The 19,347-nt window shown below is 37.3% G+C and overlaps 2 protein-coding genes across 3 annotated transcripts; both read left to right on the top strand.

Moving 5' to 3' along the window:
• The first annotated feature begins 581 nt into the window (after positions 1–581).
• LOC146516707 (uncharacterized) lies at positions 582–11,035 on the top strand. Of its 2 annotated transcripts, XR_014874690.1 has the most exons (6): positions 582–2,467; positions 2,679–3,011; positions 4,044–4,159; positions 4,619–9,223; positions 10,383–10,454; positions 10,992–11,035. XR_014874690.1 is itself a non-coding variant. In XM_085163806.1 (4 exons), the coding sequence occupies exons 1-4, from the start codon at positions 2,416–2,418 to the stop codon at positions 4,742–4,744; spliced, it is 627 nt and encodes a 208-aa protein (XP_085019932.1). In that variant the 5' UTR covers positions 582–2,415; the 3' UTR covers positions 4,745–10,328. The 2 variants fall into 2 exon arrangements, 1 of the variants encoding a protein (XP_085019932.1); XM_085163806.1 differs by lacking the exons at positions 10,383–10,454; positions 10,992–11,035 and having other exon boundaries at positions 4,619–10,328.
• A 978-nt stretch (positions 11,036–12,013) lies between these two features.
• On the top strand, positions 12,014–17,236 carry LOC146516708 (uncharacterized). The gene is made up of 4 exons (XM_085163804.1): positions 12,014–12,185; positions 12,426–12,758; positions 13,177–13,316; positions 13,641–17,236. The coding sequence occupies exons 1-4, from the start codon at positions 12,014–12,016 to the stop codon at positions 13,758–13,760; spliced, it is 765 nt and encodes a 254-aa protein (XP_085019930.1). The 3' UTR covers positions 13,761–17,236.
• Positions 17,237–19,347: the final 2,111 nt, after the last annotated feature.

Here is a 19,347-nt window from a genome sequence, read left to right on the forward strand (position 1 = left end):
AACATGGCATTTGTGTCTTCTAACTAAAATAGACACCGGCCAGTCAGAAAATGCTAGCTTGATGCAAGATCCGGGTTAGATCTGTTTTCTATGAGCCTGGGCCACATAAACCAAACCACAATCGAGCCAGATATGGCATCCCATCACATAGACAGTGCCATCTATGCCAGGCCTGCCCCATATCTGGATAGCATACGTCTTAAAATGCCAGAAGTCAGCCAGCAGTGCCCGCTTGATACCAGATCCAGGCCAGACCTCCTTGCTATGTTGGTTGCTATTGTTGGTGAGTTAAAGACTAAAAACCCAAACAAACAAACTTTACTAAACCTTAAAACCCCACACTAAAAAAACAGGCCATGTTGGATTTATTTCATTCAATAGTGGAAATTAGTTGCACACAACTTTTTTGCTTTGGCAGAAACTTAAACAACTGAGTTAAATCAACACAACTTTTTCATATTCAATAAACCTGTGCATTTTGTGTTGATAAAACGCGATTGAAACATGTTTAGATGAAGTAAGGTGAGCTTTTGGAATATTTGAATCCTTCACAATTGTGTCATTTTATTTCAACACTATTCATTGTGTTGAAATAAAATGACTTTTACCCCAATACTACTTGGTCACTTAAATGCTACATGTTGTCTTCATATTACATAATGTTCAACAAAGTCTAGAGTCTGGTTAACATAAGAACTGAATGACAACTACCATCCTCCTGTCTCTATCCGGATTGCAGGGGGGCTGGTGTATAAACCTGAAGTGATGGGGTAAGAGGCAGGGTACACCCTGGACAGCTCACCAGTCTATCACATAGAGACAAACAATCATTAGCACTTACATTCACAGATAATTTATAATCACAAATTAACTTAAACACCTGAATGACTGAAACAGGAAACCAGAATACCCAGAGAGAACACACCTTGCTAACTAGCCAGATTGTGCATGTGAACCCAGGACCTTCTTGCTGTGAGGCAACAGCACTAACCACCATGCCACCAATCCAGGATTAACAAAAGTAGGAAAGCTATGATTTCAAGGCTGAGACAGAGTTTTCTGTACATCTTTGTCAAACCACAATAAATAGCGATAGCATACATGTGGTGTGTGTGTAGCTGTCCACCTTATAACTTCAGTGATTTTCCTGCAGTTTGAAATCTCGTGCGATCTTGTGAATTTCATGATTCCATTTCATACAGATCCTACATGATTTAATTACGTTCAAGATAGAAACATGACATTTTTGTGTTCAAATTGCAAGTTAGACTTTTTAAATGTAACAACCACTCAATTTACTTTTTTCGGTATACCAAAAAAAGTAGAGGTGGCTGCTCAACTGAGATGGATGCCTTCCTCAAACCACGATCCAAAGCGCGCAAGACTGAAATCCCCATTTAACATTGCTATATTATTGACTTACTTCACTCAAACATGATATGGACAGTTTACTCTACCCTCTCTGCATATCATGTAATTTTGACACTATATAGTTACACTTAACTTTAAAGCATGAGGCAATTGTGTTAAATACACACAAGATGCTTACATAAATCCAAGAGATGGTCAATCCCTTTTATCAGTGCAGATCAGAGGCCCAGGACCAAGTATCTTTTTATTCATTGAAACCTTTTTTTGCACGTCCAGTCAGATTTCTAACTTTTTTTTAACTTTTCATGCATGTGAGTCATATCACTTTAAACAGTTGTTTAGATTTGGTGTTTAAAGTATTATTACTTAAGCAATGCGTTTCGGTCTGTTGCCTTCATCAGGCACATGTTTTAGTTATAATCTATAATCTATATAACGTAATGTTAATGACTGAATGCAATTATTTTTTTTAGAAGAAACATTTTTCAAAGCATTTGTCTTTGTTGGTAAAGTGCAGGAGTTGATACTTTTTTTTATTGGATTTCCACCGTCAGAACAACTTGAACTGCACACGAGACATTCAATAGTCACAGGAATTTACCTTTTTTTATTTATTGCAGTAATTTTCACTTATTCATGTGTTAAGTTCCATGAAGTATAACCAAGCTAAATTTTCTTTGTGCATAGTAATAATGCCAATTAAAACTACTGCTAAAGATCTGACCGGTGGGTCTCTTTTTGATGTCTGAAACGTGTGGGTCATTTCATTTAAAGAAGTTATTCACACTTCCGCACACTTTTCTCATGTATACATTTTTATTATTGTATTGGTCTTTAAAAGCTAGAGGTAATGTCACTGTCCAAGTCAGTATTATCATTGTATCAGTATCATTATAATAGTAAATAAAGAGTTTCTTTTGTGACAGGATGTCGCACATCGCCACTCCACATCAAACAGGCAGGAAACCATTGGTGTGTGACCTCTTTTTGTGTCTACACAGAGTATGAGAAAAAAAGTCAGTTTACGCTGTCACTTCTGCAAAGATGACACGACTCTACTGGGCCATGTTATTGATCGGGTTTTGTTCCAGTTCAGGTATGTCCACTTCATTTTCTTAAAATATTTTATTGTTTTAATGCAGCTGAAATCTGCTTGCAACAATATTTACATAACTAATTTAGAACGATAGCTTTAATGAGTGATTTACGTCATGTTGATGTTTGCTGTGCGTCTCTAGTGCAGATGTCTCTGTTTTATTCTGTATTTGTCCATCATCTAATCAGACATTTTGCCTCTTCTATAACAGAGAGCACTATAATCATCAGAGAGCCTGGTGAGAGCATCACTTTGAAGTGCTCATCAGAAGGATGCCCCCCAAAAAATGATGGATATGCTGGGATGTATCTGTATCATAACTTTATTGAACAGAAAGAGGTGTATTTCTATGGTAACTATCCCAACAGCAAAATCATGGAGCGACCACGATACGAAGGCAGGATCGAGTCAAACGGCGCTGCCATGAACCACAACATCACCATCAACAACTTGACCGTGGATGATTCTGGTGTCTACACTTGTGTCTACAAAGAATCAGCTGACAAAGGTGTCAACTGCAATGTCTACACAGTTTTCATGAGAGGTGAGTTTCTTTTCTTTCTCGTTAAAAATTCTGCGACCTTGTTCTGCAGCTCACGAGCCTGTAGTATCAGCCAAGGACAGTGGACTGCATGCAATGCTCATTTAGAGAGTCAAGATCTGACCCTTACTTTTTGGCCCCAAATCTGCTTCTATCTTTGGTGAATATATGAGAAATTACAGAAATATATGAGAACAGAATGAGGTGTATTTTTATAGCAATCATATCAGTGGCAAAGTTATAGTGCGACCGCGATATGAAGACAAGATTGAGACTGAAGGAACCTCTATGAACCATAGCATCACAATAACCAGTCTGACTGTGGATCATTCTGGTGTCTTCGCTTGTGTCTACAAAAAAATAATTTGACCATAGAGTCGAGTGCAGCGTCTACACCGTTTTCATACGAGGTGTGTGTGTTTTCTTCTTGTTAAATACGCCACAATCTTGTCCAGTGACTCACAAAAGAGTTGGCCAAGTGCAGTGCAGTGCATACCCTGTACCTGTTACATATTTAATAGATAACCCTTACCTTTTGACTTTTTGAGAAAATGCAGAAACATGTATGAAAAAGCAACAATTTAATTAATCTACTTTTTTTTTTTTTTTTTTTACCTATACAGTTATGATGTTACAGCTAAATGGTTTTTTTGGTTTTTGGCAGAGATAGCACTCTATATAAAAATGTTTATTTAAAAGCCTTGAAAAATCACTATATTAACACAACAGTGGCTAGATTTAGCTCTTTGACTTATGTAAAATACAGTTGTTTGCTTTTAATATAGTTAGTTTTCTACAAAATTTGAAATGAACTGAAACATCATACACAAGTACATTTACATTTCTTCTTGTCTATGTGATACATACAAGGGAGTTTTAGTTTATATGCTCTCTCCTTTAGGTTTATCAGGAATTGCAAATTTACTCTTAGTGAGTAGTCTGCAAGCTAAAGAAATTCCATGAATGTAATAATTATAGCAAATCTTTTGTGCAGCTGCAAGACAACAACACATTTGTTTTTCTTTATTCTCACAGAAGTGGCACCGTGCCTGGGACAAGATGACCTTCGCACCTCGGTGTTAGTTGTCATTACCTGCACGTTCCTTAGCGTGCTGTTGATCATAATCTTTATCCTACTGATAGTCCACAAGGTGAGTTGACTTGATTACATAGCTGTCCTATATTGTATTTTAAAAAACAAGGACATGCCCTTATATGGGGACAGTCGGTTTAGTTTTACTGCCTCAGAAAAGAGTTTAAGGTGCAAAAAAATCACAAAAGTAATGTCCCCATAAGAGAACACAAAGTCTCAAGGAGTTAAAATGTTTTTACAGTATGCAAGATAATCTATTCCAGTTCTGCAAGCTGTGACACACTGCCTGTCTGTCTGTAGAGTTTCACAACACTTTGTTGTAACTGCTGTGACCGTGATAGATGTTGTTGTGTTGAGAGACTGATAACATCTAAAACCACTGCTTTATATATACTCCTTGTTCTGCTGCTTCTTGGAAGACTATAAGCTATTCACACTTTGGCACAGGTTATATAACAGATGAATAATTAATAACATTGTGACTTACTTTCCCCTTTGACATACATACTACCGACAGGTGAAACAAAGGAAGAGCTGCAGAAGATTATCCAGGAGTTCCCAGCAAGAACCAGATGATTATGTATATGAAGTTATGACCAAGAACAACCTCTACACTTTGGAAAGTTCACCGCAGCAATCTTAAAGTCCTTATGAGTTTTCTTAGAATTACAGTATAATTATTGTGGTTAACAATAGAATTTAGGAATCTGATTGTGTCTTATTGATTTTGTTAATAATGGTTAATGGTTTGCCTGGACTCATGGACCATATCAATCATGCTCCATAATGTGTCATTAAAAATAAAAGTTATTAAACTCTCAGAAATGAATGAAAGCTATGCAGGAGGCACAGTGACTGTCCCACAGGAAGTATGCAAACTGATCGCCAAAGCTATTTATTACTTTATCTATAGAATTTATATTAACGTGGAGCACAACATTTGCACAGTAAAGCTTACTGATTAGTTCAATTCCAACATGAATGCAATTGGTGAGTGTTTCTGGCTTCTTTACTGCAATATAGGGCAAACATTTTTGAGGTTTGTGGGGGAGGGCTGGATGAGATGTGAGCAGAAACCAACTAAGAAGACGGGCAGGAGCAGATGGGTAAATGGTTTACATGACTAACTGCAGATTTCGCATGATATATTATTACACACAATTATTCTTTGCTATAATAAGGCGTATAAAACAAATAAATGTGCAATAAAAAAACATGTTTTTTTCCAAGTAAATATATATTTCTAAAGGTGCTATTGATGTGAAAGTCTCACTAGATTTCAGTAACAACCTATCCAATCCACAAATGCAAAGAAATCAAACCACTGATGTTATGAGCAATAATGAGAAATCACACAGGGAAAAAGTATTGACAATGCTTACTTAAATTTATTTAATATTTCATACAATAACCTTGTTGGCTTCAAGACGCCTCCTGTATGGAGAACCTAGTCACATGCATTTTGGTTTATTTGTCCACACAAAAGTCTTAAAATCCTGAAATTTTGTGGGCCCTTCTCTAAACTCTGAGCTTTAGTTCTTTACATTTTCAGCTGGACTCAGGTCAGGTGATTGGCTTGGCTATTCTAGCAAACTTTATTTTCTTTTTCTGAAACCACCTGGGAGTTTCCTTGGCTGTGTGTTTCTCATCATTGTTTTGCTGAAAATCCACCCTCATTTCATCTTCGTCATCCTGGTTGATGGCAGCAGATTGTTATCAAGAATGTCTCGGTACATTTTTCCATTCATTCTTCGTTTAATTATATGAAGTGTGCCAGTGTCGTCATGCTGGAAAACAGCCCCAACACTGTGATAATCCCACCTCAAACCTCACTCTTGGTGTAGTATTTTTGGGGTGATATGCAGTCCCTATTGACCTACAAACCTGGTGTGTATTATGGCATTCAAAGAGTTCGATTTTGGTCTGATCTGACTTTCAGCTTTTGTAAATGTTGTTCAGTTGTTGCTTCATGTATTCGTATTTATGTTTTTGTGTTACAAATGCTTATAAATTCTCATATTTTCTCCCCCTCCCTTTTTTAAAAAAATGTCATACTACAACTATAATGTCATAATTGAAATAACAGTAATAAAAATTCATAAATAAACAGATAAAAGAAACACATTAACAAGAGGAGCCTGTAGAAATCTTATAGAGCTCCTCTTGGAAAAGCAAAATGTGATGGCACAACAGTGCATTTAGATCATAATTCTGATTGCAAAATCTGCCAGACAGGACAGGATTTTAAAACAAGCAAACAAACAACAAAAAAACCAGATGATTCTGAGATGGAAATCATGGCTCAGGACACTGTTTGAGGAAATGGCTGAGTGTCAGTCTTCACTGGATCATTGCACTAGTGTTTCCCAGCTCTTTGACACTGTGAATGTTGTTCCCTTGCCTGTGAAAGAGTTTCTTACCTGCTTTTCCAATGCAGGGTTTGCCTGAAACCTTAAAACCCATGGACACACAATTGTGAGCAGCCTCTTGTCTTGAAGTAAGCAGTGGACTGTCACTGTTTTTCATTCGGATGTTATTGAAAATTCACTGTAAATGCATTGAACTCTGACCCGGAGTCCACATTTGAGTTCTGCCTGTTCCTAGAACCTTGGCAGACAATCTGTTGTATAAACTTCATGTGTTTGTTAAAGCAACTGCACACATTCAGAGAGTACAGGCAGAGAATAATTTAAGCCCCAGTATACTAACCTTTTGCTCTGAGGTCTGTGTGTGCGTAATAACATCAAGCAGCGGGGCATATGCAAACCACAGGAAGACGTGGGAGTGGGAACCGCTTTGTTTGTCTTGATGCCCTTTGCTGAAGCAGTATCTGATATGTATAGATGTATCTTCTTACTTCTACTTTTATGTTGTCTGTCAAGGTTTTAAGGAAAAATTAAATCCCTTGAATTTCTGGGATGGTGGCAAGTTGTTGTGTCTTTGTGTATGTGTATGTAAGACTTTACTATTACTATTAAATGCTACTAATTAAGTTCCACTGAGCTGATCTTGCAGATGCTGCATTTTTATCTTCTCGACTGCAACAGTATGGGATTTTCCCAATAACTGTCGACATGCTAAAAGATTGCAGATTATTCTTGCTGTTAGCAAATCAAATCAAATCAAATCAAATCAAAAGAGTAAAATGTTCCAAGAAAGGTTTATAATGTAAAAAATAATTTATTATTATTTTATGAAATATATTAATCTCAATTACAAAACAATATATGGGACAGCCTTACTTATAAAGAAAATATAAGATTAGTAACTTACATGCATGTGGTGTACAAAATATTAGCTTGTGGACAAAATGTATTATTGTTTGTACATATTTGAGGATTTCTTTCACTTTACTTTAATAAAAATGGATTAAAAACAAGAATAACCAGGACAGACAGGATTTGTTATGTAAAAATAACATGCACTGTTACATAAACAGCTACTGGTTCCATTTGTGACTGTGTCCAGAAAAAAGCCCCTTAATATGAAACAGACCTTTACGGATCTGTTTCCCTTTCACACACTGACATGACTGAAGCTCCATCTACAACATGTAAACTCAGTTAACTCAGTATGGATGTTATTACCTCCTGATCTCTTCCCACGGATATATTTGCTTCCGTTAGACCTTGTTTTCACCTCCTGATAGCTACTGTCATGTCCAATTTTCATGTGAATGGTCAAAAACAGTCAGTTTTTTTGCTCGTTTTATTAATAAACACACGTGAACCAAATGTCAATTTAAACTAAATTAGACTAAAACATGTCATCATTTATTTTTCTGATAATCCTAAATACCTTATGACATCAGAAATTTGCATATGGACACAAGACCTCTGTGAGTGCAATAAAAATGTCAGAGCTGCACAGATTTATAACCATGCAACAAACTGTCCCACAAAGTTGTGTATTTACAGCCGTTTGTTGCACAAGAGCTTTCATCAAGTTGATATTTGAACTTCCTCACAGCTGTCAGGACAAGTTTATTTTTTTTCTGCTCAATTTCAGGTGAAGATTTGTAATATTGTGCCATTATTAAGAATGTTTTCTATATCAAACAGATGACCTTTAAAGTAACTTCAATAGGATAACATATAGATGTTCTGGGTGTTTTTCTCATCATAAATAAACCAAAAAAAGAGGTTTGTGAGCAAAAAAAAAGAAAAAAAAGAAAAAGAAAAGAAAGGTGGATTCCTGCTTATTATTCAAATATGGGGATATTATTTCTCTTCTTCTTGTTAAGTATATCCTTTATTCTTTGAGCTTGTTGTCCAGACTGCAGCTTGCACTTGAACATCACATTTTTAGGTACCTGCGCCTTTCAGACTGGCCAACAAATATGGCTTAGATCCATTCATCATCATAGTAAACAATGAGAGCATTCATTGGAGGGCAGCTGTTCTTTCTGATGTCAGTTCCACCTTGGTCTGTTGTGACAGGCCACCTGAACAGGTGTGTCAGCAAAGTACGGGGCATCAATTTAGCTTTTCCTTAGCTACATTAATCTTACTCGTCTGTGTGTATAGGTCAATGTTTTTGTTTTTGTTTTTTAATGTTTGACAAATTTGAGTTATTTTATTTTGAAGGTGTTATTCACATTTTTTTTAGCCACTTGTTCTTCATGCGTTTTCATTGAGTCATATCAGTCTTTACGTGTTGTAATCTAAATCAGTAACTGACTGAATGTAATGGCTTTATCTGACAGGATGCACACATCATCAATCTACATCAAACATACAGGAAACACTACTTGCTGTCTCTTCTGTGTGTGTATATACAGAGTGTGAGAAACTAATTAAGCATCATATGCTGTCACTGCTGCAAAGATGATGCTGTGTTTGACCTTATCATTGCCCCCAAAACAATGGTCGATATGTTGGGATGTATCTGTATCATAGGTTTACTGAACAGAATGAGGTGTATTACTATAGCAACCATGTTAACAGCAAAATCACTCTGCGATTGAGATACAAAGGCAGGATTGAGTCAAATGGAGCTCTCATGAACCACAGCATCACCATCAGCAGCTTGACCGTGGATTATTCTGATGTCTACACCTGCGTCTACAAAATATCAGTCGACAAGAGTGTTGAGTGCGAAGTCTACACAGTTTTTGTGAGAGGTATGTTTTTCTTTTATATTCTCAAAACTCCACAGTCTCATCCGGTAACTCAGAACAGAAATGCAGCGTTTAAGAGTTAAAATTTTCATTGAAACGTGTAGTTGAGAGATAAGTGTTATCTTTACAACAAACTGAGCTTTCACATTTAATTTAAAGCAAGAAAATACAGAAACTCATCTCATGTTAACAGACTTCAAATAAATGTATAAATAAATATTTAACTGCTTGTTAACACATCTAGTCAGTGAATTACATGGAATAAACTCAGTTTATTTAGATCCTGTTGAGATCTAAACTGAGCACCACAACAGGGATGAAGGATGGTTTAAGCGACTTTGAACTTGACATGGTTGTTGATGCCAGACGACCTTATTAGACTATTTCAGAATAGGCTGAACCACAGCTATCTGTAGGGTTAACAAAGGATGGTCTGAAAAAGAGAAACTGTCCAGTGAGCAGCAGGATACCCTGGTTACAATCAACATACTGTCTTGTATCAACACTTCTAATGTTGGTGGTGTAATGGTGTGGGGAATATTTTTTAGTACCACCTGAATATTGTTTAAAAATAACAGCCTACATGTTTTGCTGTTCATCATGTCCATTACTTTGTGAGCAGTGAGATAAGACACCATGTCACGAAGCTCAAATCATCTAAAACTGACTTCTTCACATGACATTGAGTTCACTGTACTTAATAGTAGCTAGATCTCAATCCAACACAGCACCTTTGGGTGTGGTGGAATGGGAGATTCACATCATGGATGTATGATGTATGTGATGCTAACATGTCAGTATAGACCAGAGCCTTGCATTGGGACAAAACACAAATCTCACAGGACACAGGCACGGGGCTGAGCAGGAACCAAAAAATAGATCAGCGGGTCCCTAGAAACATTTTATTAAGACAGTGGGAGTGGGTTTAAAAAACATTCTTGTGGAAGGCTCTAATATGGACCAAAATCTCTGAGGAATATTTCCAGTAACTTGTTGAATCTGTGCCACAAAGCATTAATGCAGCTGTGAAGGTGAAGGGCATCCAGCTCTATGTCTGTATCACAAAAAGAGAATTTTATTTAAAATGTACATTTCTTTTTATTCATTATTAAAGTTCTCATTATGACAAACTGTATGGTGCATGTGTGGTGTAACTCTGTAGTTCCCACGGGTCCTGATCGTCAGCTCCTGTGTCATAAGCCTGCTGTTCCCCATCATCCTCATCCTACTGAGTGTGAGTTATTTAGTCCTCTTGACTTATAGTTTTATACCTAAGTTAAAATACCCTAGCTCTGCAAGTTATGACATGTTATTTATTTATCTGCATTTATCAGTCTTACCAAAACCACATATAACTGCTGTAAACATGATGAACCTCATGGCCCTGACACACTGATTATTTTTAAAAACCACTCTGAACTTTTTATCAAGAAGTGCAGCTGTGGAGATGCTGCTGCTTCCTTAAAACCCACTGTAGTGTGTCCACATTTCTCTCATTGTTATTTCAAGATAAAAAAAAAAAAAAAAGCATTTCTTTGATACATAATTCAAAATTATTAATAATTTAACATTATTCCTTTCGCATCTGAAGAAAGAAGAAATCTGGACTTATTTACTGTATAAATGTTTCCAGTTGGTAACCCATTTTCTCAAAGCTGTACTGATTCAAAAGTGTTTTAAATCCGTTCAGAATTCAGTCCAAAAATTACTTTTGAACAATTTCTAATACTTAATGTAAAGTCAGTCACTGCAGCGTTTTTACTTCCAACAGGTGAAATGAAGAAGAAGCTACAGAAGAACAGCTGTTGTCTGCAAACAGTTAAAGAAAAATCTGCCTTATGGCTGGAATGAGCTGGACATGTAATATATTACTGCCAAATTAAGAGCTACTGCTGAATTAATGATCAGTAGGAAAAAGCTGAAAAGGTTAGTGGCGTGGCTACTGATGAGGTTCCCAAATATCTGTGTATTCCTGCATCATCACAACATACAACAGGAGATTTTCTAAAGCTGGTGAACTGGTGAACCAGAGGAGTGATTTGTGTTTTAAATACTTTCTACATTCTGGAAATTTGAAATGAACCCGCACATAGATTTTACTCTTTGTGTTCTGACATATTTGTGTTAATTTTAGTCAGGAATGTGTTAAAAGTGTTCTTGGTGAGTCAGTCTGCATATTTATTGATGCCTTTTTATAATTTTATTATTACCATCAGTTTAATTCAGAGACGTTTGATGATGTATTCATTAGTTAGTATAAATGAGAAACAACATTAGTAAAATGAAATGAACACGGTCTTTTTAGAAATGAAATCCTGGCGACATGAGATTAAAACTGTACGTCGTGTCAGGGTTTCAGGTGCCTTGACTTGCCTCGGCCACCAGATGTCACTTTTTTGATAAGACTGAAGTCTCTAAGTCTTGAATCTTTACTTGCATAAGTACAGTATTGAGTTCTTTGAGTTTGTTTTCCAGACTCCAGCTCACATTTGAACATCATACTTTTCCACACATATAACAAAACTGTAATAGTGCATGGTAATAAGCAAGAAAAAATGTCACAATCCTGTGGTCTTTCTGATTGGTAGACAAATTAATTGCCACAGTATGAAATCTAAGGATTAAAGTGAAGACAGTTGATCTTATTGATATAAGTTTTACCTTCCTCTATTAGGATGTGCCACCTGAACAGGTAAACATGTATATGTTTGTACCATCTTCAGCTAACAATTCAACGGTCATTTCATGATTTCAATCAGGAAATGACTGAATGTAAAGATTTTATCTCACAGGATGCACACATCATCAGTCAAACCGTACAGGGAAAAACTGCCTACTAGCTCTCTTCTCTTTGTTTATGTACTGTACAGTGTGTGGCAAACAAAGTCAGTATATGCTGTCACTGCTGCAAAGATGATGCCACTGTGCTGGATCATATTATTGATTTGTTGTTATTCTCATTCAGGTATGTCCCCTTTTTTTTTCTTTTAAAATATTTAAAAGTTTCAAGTCTACTTGGAACAAGACTAGGTGAGAGATTTTTTTAAATAAACCTTTTTTTTCTTCTTTTCTTTTTTTTTTTACCTGTACCTGTATACATTTTTGTATCATTAATCACTGATATGTATCTGTAACCACTTAAATGGTGATGTCTTATGTTATATTTTACACCCTGTAATCAGACATTTTGCCTCTTTTATAACAGAGAGCACTATAATCATCAGAGAGCCTGGTGAGAGCATCACTTTGAAGTGTTCATCAGAAGGATGCCCCCAAAACAATGATGGATGTGCTGGGATGTATCTGTATCATAACTTTATTGAACAGAAAGAGGTGTATTTCTATAGTAACTATCCCAACAGCAAAATCGTGGAGCGACCACGATACGAAGGCAGGATCGAGTCAAACGGCGCTCCCATGAACCACAGCATCACCATCAGCAACTTGACCGTGGATGATTCTGGTGTCTACACTTGTGTCTACAAAGAATCAGCTGACAAAAGTGTCAATTGCAATGTCTACACAGTTTTCGTGAGAGGTGAGTCTCTGTTTTTTCCTCGTTAAAGATTCTGCAACCTTGTCCTGCAGCTCACGTGCCTGTAGTATAAGCCTAGCACAGTGCAGTGCCTAATTAGAGATTCAAAATCTGACCCTTACTTTTTGGCCCCCATCTGCTTCTATCTTTGATGAATATGTTATAAATTACAGAAATATATGAGAAAAGCAGCATCACTGAAACTTAATTATGTATATATTTAATTATAGTCTTTTCTATTGTTTTACTTTTTCCAGTTTGTAAAATGATTTCAAAAGGGAACCTCACAGGTGGCATATATAGTCCTTCAGTACATTTACTGATGTTTTTCCTCTATATCATACATACAAAAAGTAATTTCTTGTGCAGGTGCATGAAGCAGCATACCTGCTGTAACTCTTGTTTTCTGTATTTCTCAAAGGACTGGCACCAGGTCCCAGCCAAGAGCCCCAGATCCCCACCACTGTGGAGGAGAGATTTCTAGTCATGCTGTTGATCATCTGTATCTGTGTGATCAGCACACTGTTAATCATTATCTTCATTCTGCTGATCATGCAGAAGGTGAGTTCAATTCTCTCTACTTATGGCTAACTTATCTATCTATGCAACAGTGGTTACCTTTACTGTCTGCAGATATTGTAATATGACTGCTCTAAGCTTTCTTGCACTGACATGCTGATTAGATCTAAACCACTAAATGAGCTGGTTCCATTTTGAAGTGTTGCTATGGTAGGCCTGCTGCTTCTTGGAAACAAATCTTCTGTGCTCACACTTTCACTGTTGGCAATCATCTTCAAGTGCTTTAGCTTTTTACACGGTCATTGTGGAAAACATCTGTTACTGTTACAATACACAATCTTTACACTGTTGTTTTACTATTGACAGGTGAAACAAAGGAGTAGCTGCAGGCAATTATCCAGCAGTTCCCCGGAAGAATCAAATGATTGTGTGTATGAAGTTATGATGAAGAATAACTTCTACTCTGTGGCAGTTTTAGAACAATGAACTCAAAGCCCCTATAACTTTGCTTAGCAATACCATCCAACCTTTTCCTGGGTTTTTTTTTCTCTTTATTCAAAATTCAACCATGCAATTCAATACATTAGTAAAAATGTCGAAACATTAACAAGTTTAAGGGTACAGTCAGTAATTTATCAAGTTCTTAAATTGAAAAAACTATAGTGTACACATAAATACAATGGTGCCAAAATACATTAGACTGGATTTGAGGTTTGTGGAAGCTGCCACGTTCCCCGCCATATTTGAATATAGTGGCTGGGAAGGACATTCCAACTCATAGGTTGACTGGCCATATACGTAGTACGTCAAAGATGGAGGCAAGGAGAAGTCATCGGTGTTAGTGTGCTATGATATTTAAATTTGGGCCTGCACCTTTAGGCTCAAGATATGAAGCATAAGGGGGTCCCCGTTACCAAAGAAACAAAAAGGTAAAGGAAAGAGACAATGCCCTGAAAATCTAAATAAAATGTCAGGACTGTAACATATGGAAATGTGCATAAACATGTATATTTACTGTCAATACTGTCACAATTACTTATTATGAGCAGATCTGACAGGCCACCCTCCTGTTTCCAGAGAGCTGACAAGAGCTAGCTAAGTAACAACGGCTGGTTAAAAGTTAACATTACGCAAGATAATGCTACACTCCAGTGTCCTAAAAAATCACTTTCCCGGATAAACAGTTTAATTACAAACTCAAATGAGAGTTTATTCAGAGTCCAGCAATGTTACATTCACTACAAAGAAAGTTTTACTAATATTGGCTAGCAGTAGCTAACAGAGGCTAACAGTAGTGCTTAGTTCAGGACATCCTCAAGAACTGTTAATATTAAGCTTAATATCAGTCAGAAGTGAGCTTCTCTGACTCATTGACCAGTGTCAGAGTCCTTTCACAGTTTTACAGCCTCTTCTAGAGTAAATACAGGGGCATGCTTCTCACTTTGCATTGACAGCTGAGGTAAACAGTGGCCTGACAGGATGCCACAGACAGGGGAAAAAAGTAGGGATGCAACGATACACAAAATTCACGGTTCGGTTTGGTTCGATACTTTGGTGTCATGGTTCAATATTTTTTCGATTCAAAAAAATGTTCATGCCTTTTTAATTTGTCATTTATTAAAATTATATATATATATTTTAACTCAAAAGTACAGTTTTTAAATTCAATGTTGCTGAAACAACAATATAATAAAAAAAAGTCTATTTGATCGAGAAATCACTCATCTTTGGAAAAGAGAGTTTATTACAGAGAAATGGCTCCAAAATAAAAGCTATACTATACGCTTCTTCTGGGGTATATTCTCTGCAGCATATTAAACATATCAGGTCCCCATAAGGAGAATCATGTGCTAACGGTTGTCTAAATGACTCAGGTAAAGTTTGTAGCATGCGTGCTTGTTGTTTTTGTCTGCTTCCACTTGTCTTTGCACTAGGATGATGTCGGCGTAAATGTGCAGTCATAATCGTTGTGTTCCCACTAGTGCTGTCAGCGTTAATCTCGTTAAAATGACATTAACGCCATAACGCGGCAAATCTCCGTTGAGTTACAGCAGATCGCCCCGTGTGTGGGGCTAGACGGCGTCAACACGTTAACAAAATAACTGCGCTAACGCACTAGTTCCCACCAATTGAGCATTGCGTGGCACGTCCGACATACTGTTTTACTTTTGTCCATGACACGCTTACCATCAGGGTCATACTTCACATGAAAACCAAGATAGTTCCAAACGCCAGATCTGAATGAGGGTGGGGGAGGTTCAATTTCGGGTAGCGTTGAGGCAGTTGCCACGTTGCAAGCTTAGCTTCTGTCTTGCTAGCTTGCGCTGCGCTGAGTCTCAGTGGATCTGCGCTCAGTGGATCTGCACTCGACGGTGCAGCCTAGGCGGAGTATTTGAACGCAGATCCACTGAGCGCTAAACACAGACAGCATTGTCAGAAGAAAAGTTGATAAAATAAAAATAAAAAAATTGTATTGTTCGATACATATGCGTACCGAACTGAAAGCACTATATCGAACGGTTCAATATCAATACGAGTATTGTTGCACCCCTAGAAAAAAGTAGTAGAAACATAAGCCTTGGTCTTGGCTGACTACAATTTGTTTGTCCTATAGCAGCCACTTTAGCTAATATTACGCATTTGAATTGGGAAGGATAAGAAAACAAAATTCACTTGACTTAATTATTTGTAATAGGAATGCATTGCCAGCTCTGCGAGCACAAATCACCTAAGAATGTAGGAATGAGTGGGTGCAAATGCATGACAGATATCACGCTATAATATTAATGAGCTGACAGAATTCATATATACATTTTTATTTTTATTACAGTTTTTTAAACTTTTTTTTAGGTATTTCGAAGAAAAAAAGCTATTTGGTTAATAGAAAGGCATGTTGTTAATTATTTTTCTAAGCAATAATCTATATGAGTAAATGTACTTTAATAAAATGTGTAAACATGCATACTAAGATTTCAGTTTCTTCTTATTAGTTTATTTCAATGTTTCTTTTTTATTTGATTTTTTTCTGTGAAACTGTAAAAAGTATGGAAAAAAATAAAGTATTTTTGAGATCCCAATCAACTGACCTATTTGTCAAGCTTTCCTTTTCACATGGTACTAAACTAAATTTCCAGTAAAAGACAGGAAGTTTATGCCAGACCACAGGTATGGCAGAAACACAGTCTCACTGAAACATGAGCAATAACTACACTGTGCAGTTCACTCTGCAATCGCAAGGGATTTTTTAAAATTATTATTCCCCTGCAGTCATCTGACCACCAAGCCACATAGGGGCATTTGAGTGAGTGGAGTGCCATTTAGCTACCCAGCTGACTCTCATTATTAATTAATCCATCTTTATTTGTTGTAGAAAGTTACCTACACATTTTGGCAGCTTTTTAAAAATACACTAAAATAGTAAAAATGAAAAGAACTATAAAAATTGCAATAAAAACATACAAAAAACAGGAATATACCATAATAAACCCCTGTGTTGAATATTATGGCAGCAAGCATAATGAAAACATGACGAATTTGGTATTTCCATCAGTGCAAATATTGCAATATTGTGCATTTGTCCCAACAGTTATTTGCATGTGTGTTTGTAACAGGACCACTGGGGAAGAAACTGCCCTTTAGTCTGTTTTTGTTTTGTTATCTCTTCCCTGATCACAAAGGGTTTAAACAGGTGGTGACCTGGTTGTGTTAAGTATCTGCTTCTAGCAGCTGCTTATTACCTGCTATTATGGCCCACTTCAATCTCCTCTTTTAGAACAATCTCTCTTGTGCTTCCCTTGCATGTGTGATATATTCAGTAACCATTTAAAATTCTTAGTATGAACAACCAGATAGTCTACACAATCTCTGCCTTTTCATTACTTATGTAGGGTGGGGATCTTCTCATGTCCACAGTGATTTCCTTAGTGACATTCAGCACCAGACCCTCCTCATCAGTGGTGATCATTTTAAAAGTAAACGATCTTTTGCTAACATCTTGGTGCCAAATACCACATCACACCTTCAGAGGTCTAGTGGAGGACCAACACAACATTAGGTGGTCATCATTTTATGCTTGATTGGTGTATTAAGCAGCACAGGACAAAACCAAAGTAGAATTTCACTTTAGAATCAACTCCTCTGTTGCCAGTATTGTGGCTGACTAAATCTTTCTGAAATTAACGAACACTGCTGGTGTCAAGAAATCTCACTTTGTTCAAATATTGTCGCCATTCTATGAACAGATTACAAACATTCAGGCTGACGAGGGATTTTTCTAGTGCAGCCCTCAGTCCTAGTGGCAGTTGGTCATCAAAGCTTTGAAGACCCATGGTATAAACTTTACAGTTTCATGCGTCTATAATGACACTTGCACACCATTCACAGGCCCAAGACATTAACACCCTAAAGCTAATGGCTTAGATGCAATAAAAATCTAAATAAAACATGCTAACATTTGAATCATTTGAGACCCAGTGTACTAATCTTTTACTCTCAGGTCTGTGTGTGCCATAATAGTGCCATGATAGCATGTGCAAACCACCGGAAGGCAAGGGAGGGAGGTTTATCTTGTTCATCTTGTATGACCTATAATATTCTTATGTTTCCTATTGTTGTGATGCTTGCTATCGGCCTACTTTGTGACAACTCCAGTACTTTGTGTTCTGATTTTTGCTACCAGGTGCCTTTCTAGTTTCGGATTGGTTTTGCCTGTTTGACTTTCAGTCATGTTAGTGTGTTTTGTGAGTGTCACTCAACAACTTTACATGGAAAACTGGTCAGTAATGTAGAAATTCTAATGGCAGAATCATAACCGTGACTAATAAACGTCTCGATCTATTTGAACACATTGAATTATATTTTTTTTCTCAAGCAGATCGAAAGCCAGTTAAACAACTGCTACTAAGACATTTACACAGAACTATATTTTCAACTATATTTGAACATGCCAGCAAATATCAAAAGAAGAGCAAATTGTTAATACCAATAATAATAATAATAAAAATAATAACAATTACAGTCTTGATGCACGCTCAATCATCCAGGTAAGTAAATCCAAGTAAAGTTGATTCTGTTCATCTGGACGTAGCGTTTTGTGGGAGAAACGTTTCGTCACTCATCCAAGTGACTTCTTCAGTCTCAGTCGACTGCAGGTTTCCCAAATCTTATAAACAGTACATTTGCATAATGACTGAAACCAGCCCACTGAAGGAACAATGGGCTGGGAGGTCAGTTTCTTCATCATGAGTATGCAAATTCTCATGACCAATGATCAACAACCACTGATCAATGGCCATGAGTACCATTCACAGAGAGTTGGGGAATGGCTGCAATCACAGCACTGTAAGATGGCGAGAGATGTACCCATAGGCCCCCTCCTCGATTCAGAGATGGTCGTTCCCTTTTCACATAAATGGCCTCCTTGACTCCGCGCTCAAACCAGCATTCTTCCCTGTCCAGGATGTGTACATCCTCATCATTGAAAGAGTGTCCACTGGCCTGTAGGTGTAAATAGACTGCAGAGTCCTGGCCTGACGAGGTAGCTCTTCTATGTTGTGCCATCTGCTTCACCAGAGATTGTTTGGTTTCCCCGATGTATAAATCCTGGCAATCATCCTGGCACTTAACAATGTACACTATGTACACTATGATCCTTGGGGTGGACCAATTTTTGGCACAGTGTGTTTTGGGGTTTAAAAGCCACAGAGACCTGGTGTTTAGAAAAAATGTGTCTCAACTGCTCCGATACTCTTGACACGTACAGGATCACTACAGATTTTTGCCTAGGCAGCGGTTGTCCTTCTTTCCATGATCGGCTGGAGGTTCTTTCGGCGCCTTCCCAGCTTTGACAAAAGTCCAGCTGGGATAACCACATTTACTCAGGGCCTTCTTGATGTGGTGCTCTTCTGCTTCCCTGGCCGCTGTGTCTGTGGGGATGGTGTTTACTCTGTGTTGTAGCATCCTGATGTCACCCAGTTTATGCTCCAGTGGATGATGGAGATTAATTTTTTACATTGTTTTATCATTTAAGCATGCGTGTCCTACACTTCACTAACCATTCTCGTGTTGTGTGTTT

Source organism: Neolamprologus multifasciatus, chromosome 6 (assembly GCF_963576455.1).
Source record: "Neolamprologus multifasciatus chromosome 6, fNeoMul1.2, whole genome shotgun sequence".
Taxonomy (NCBI): Eukaryota; Metazoa; Chordata; class Actinopteri; order Cichliformes; family Cichlidae; genus Neolamprologus; species Neolamprologus multifasciatus.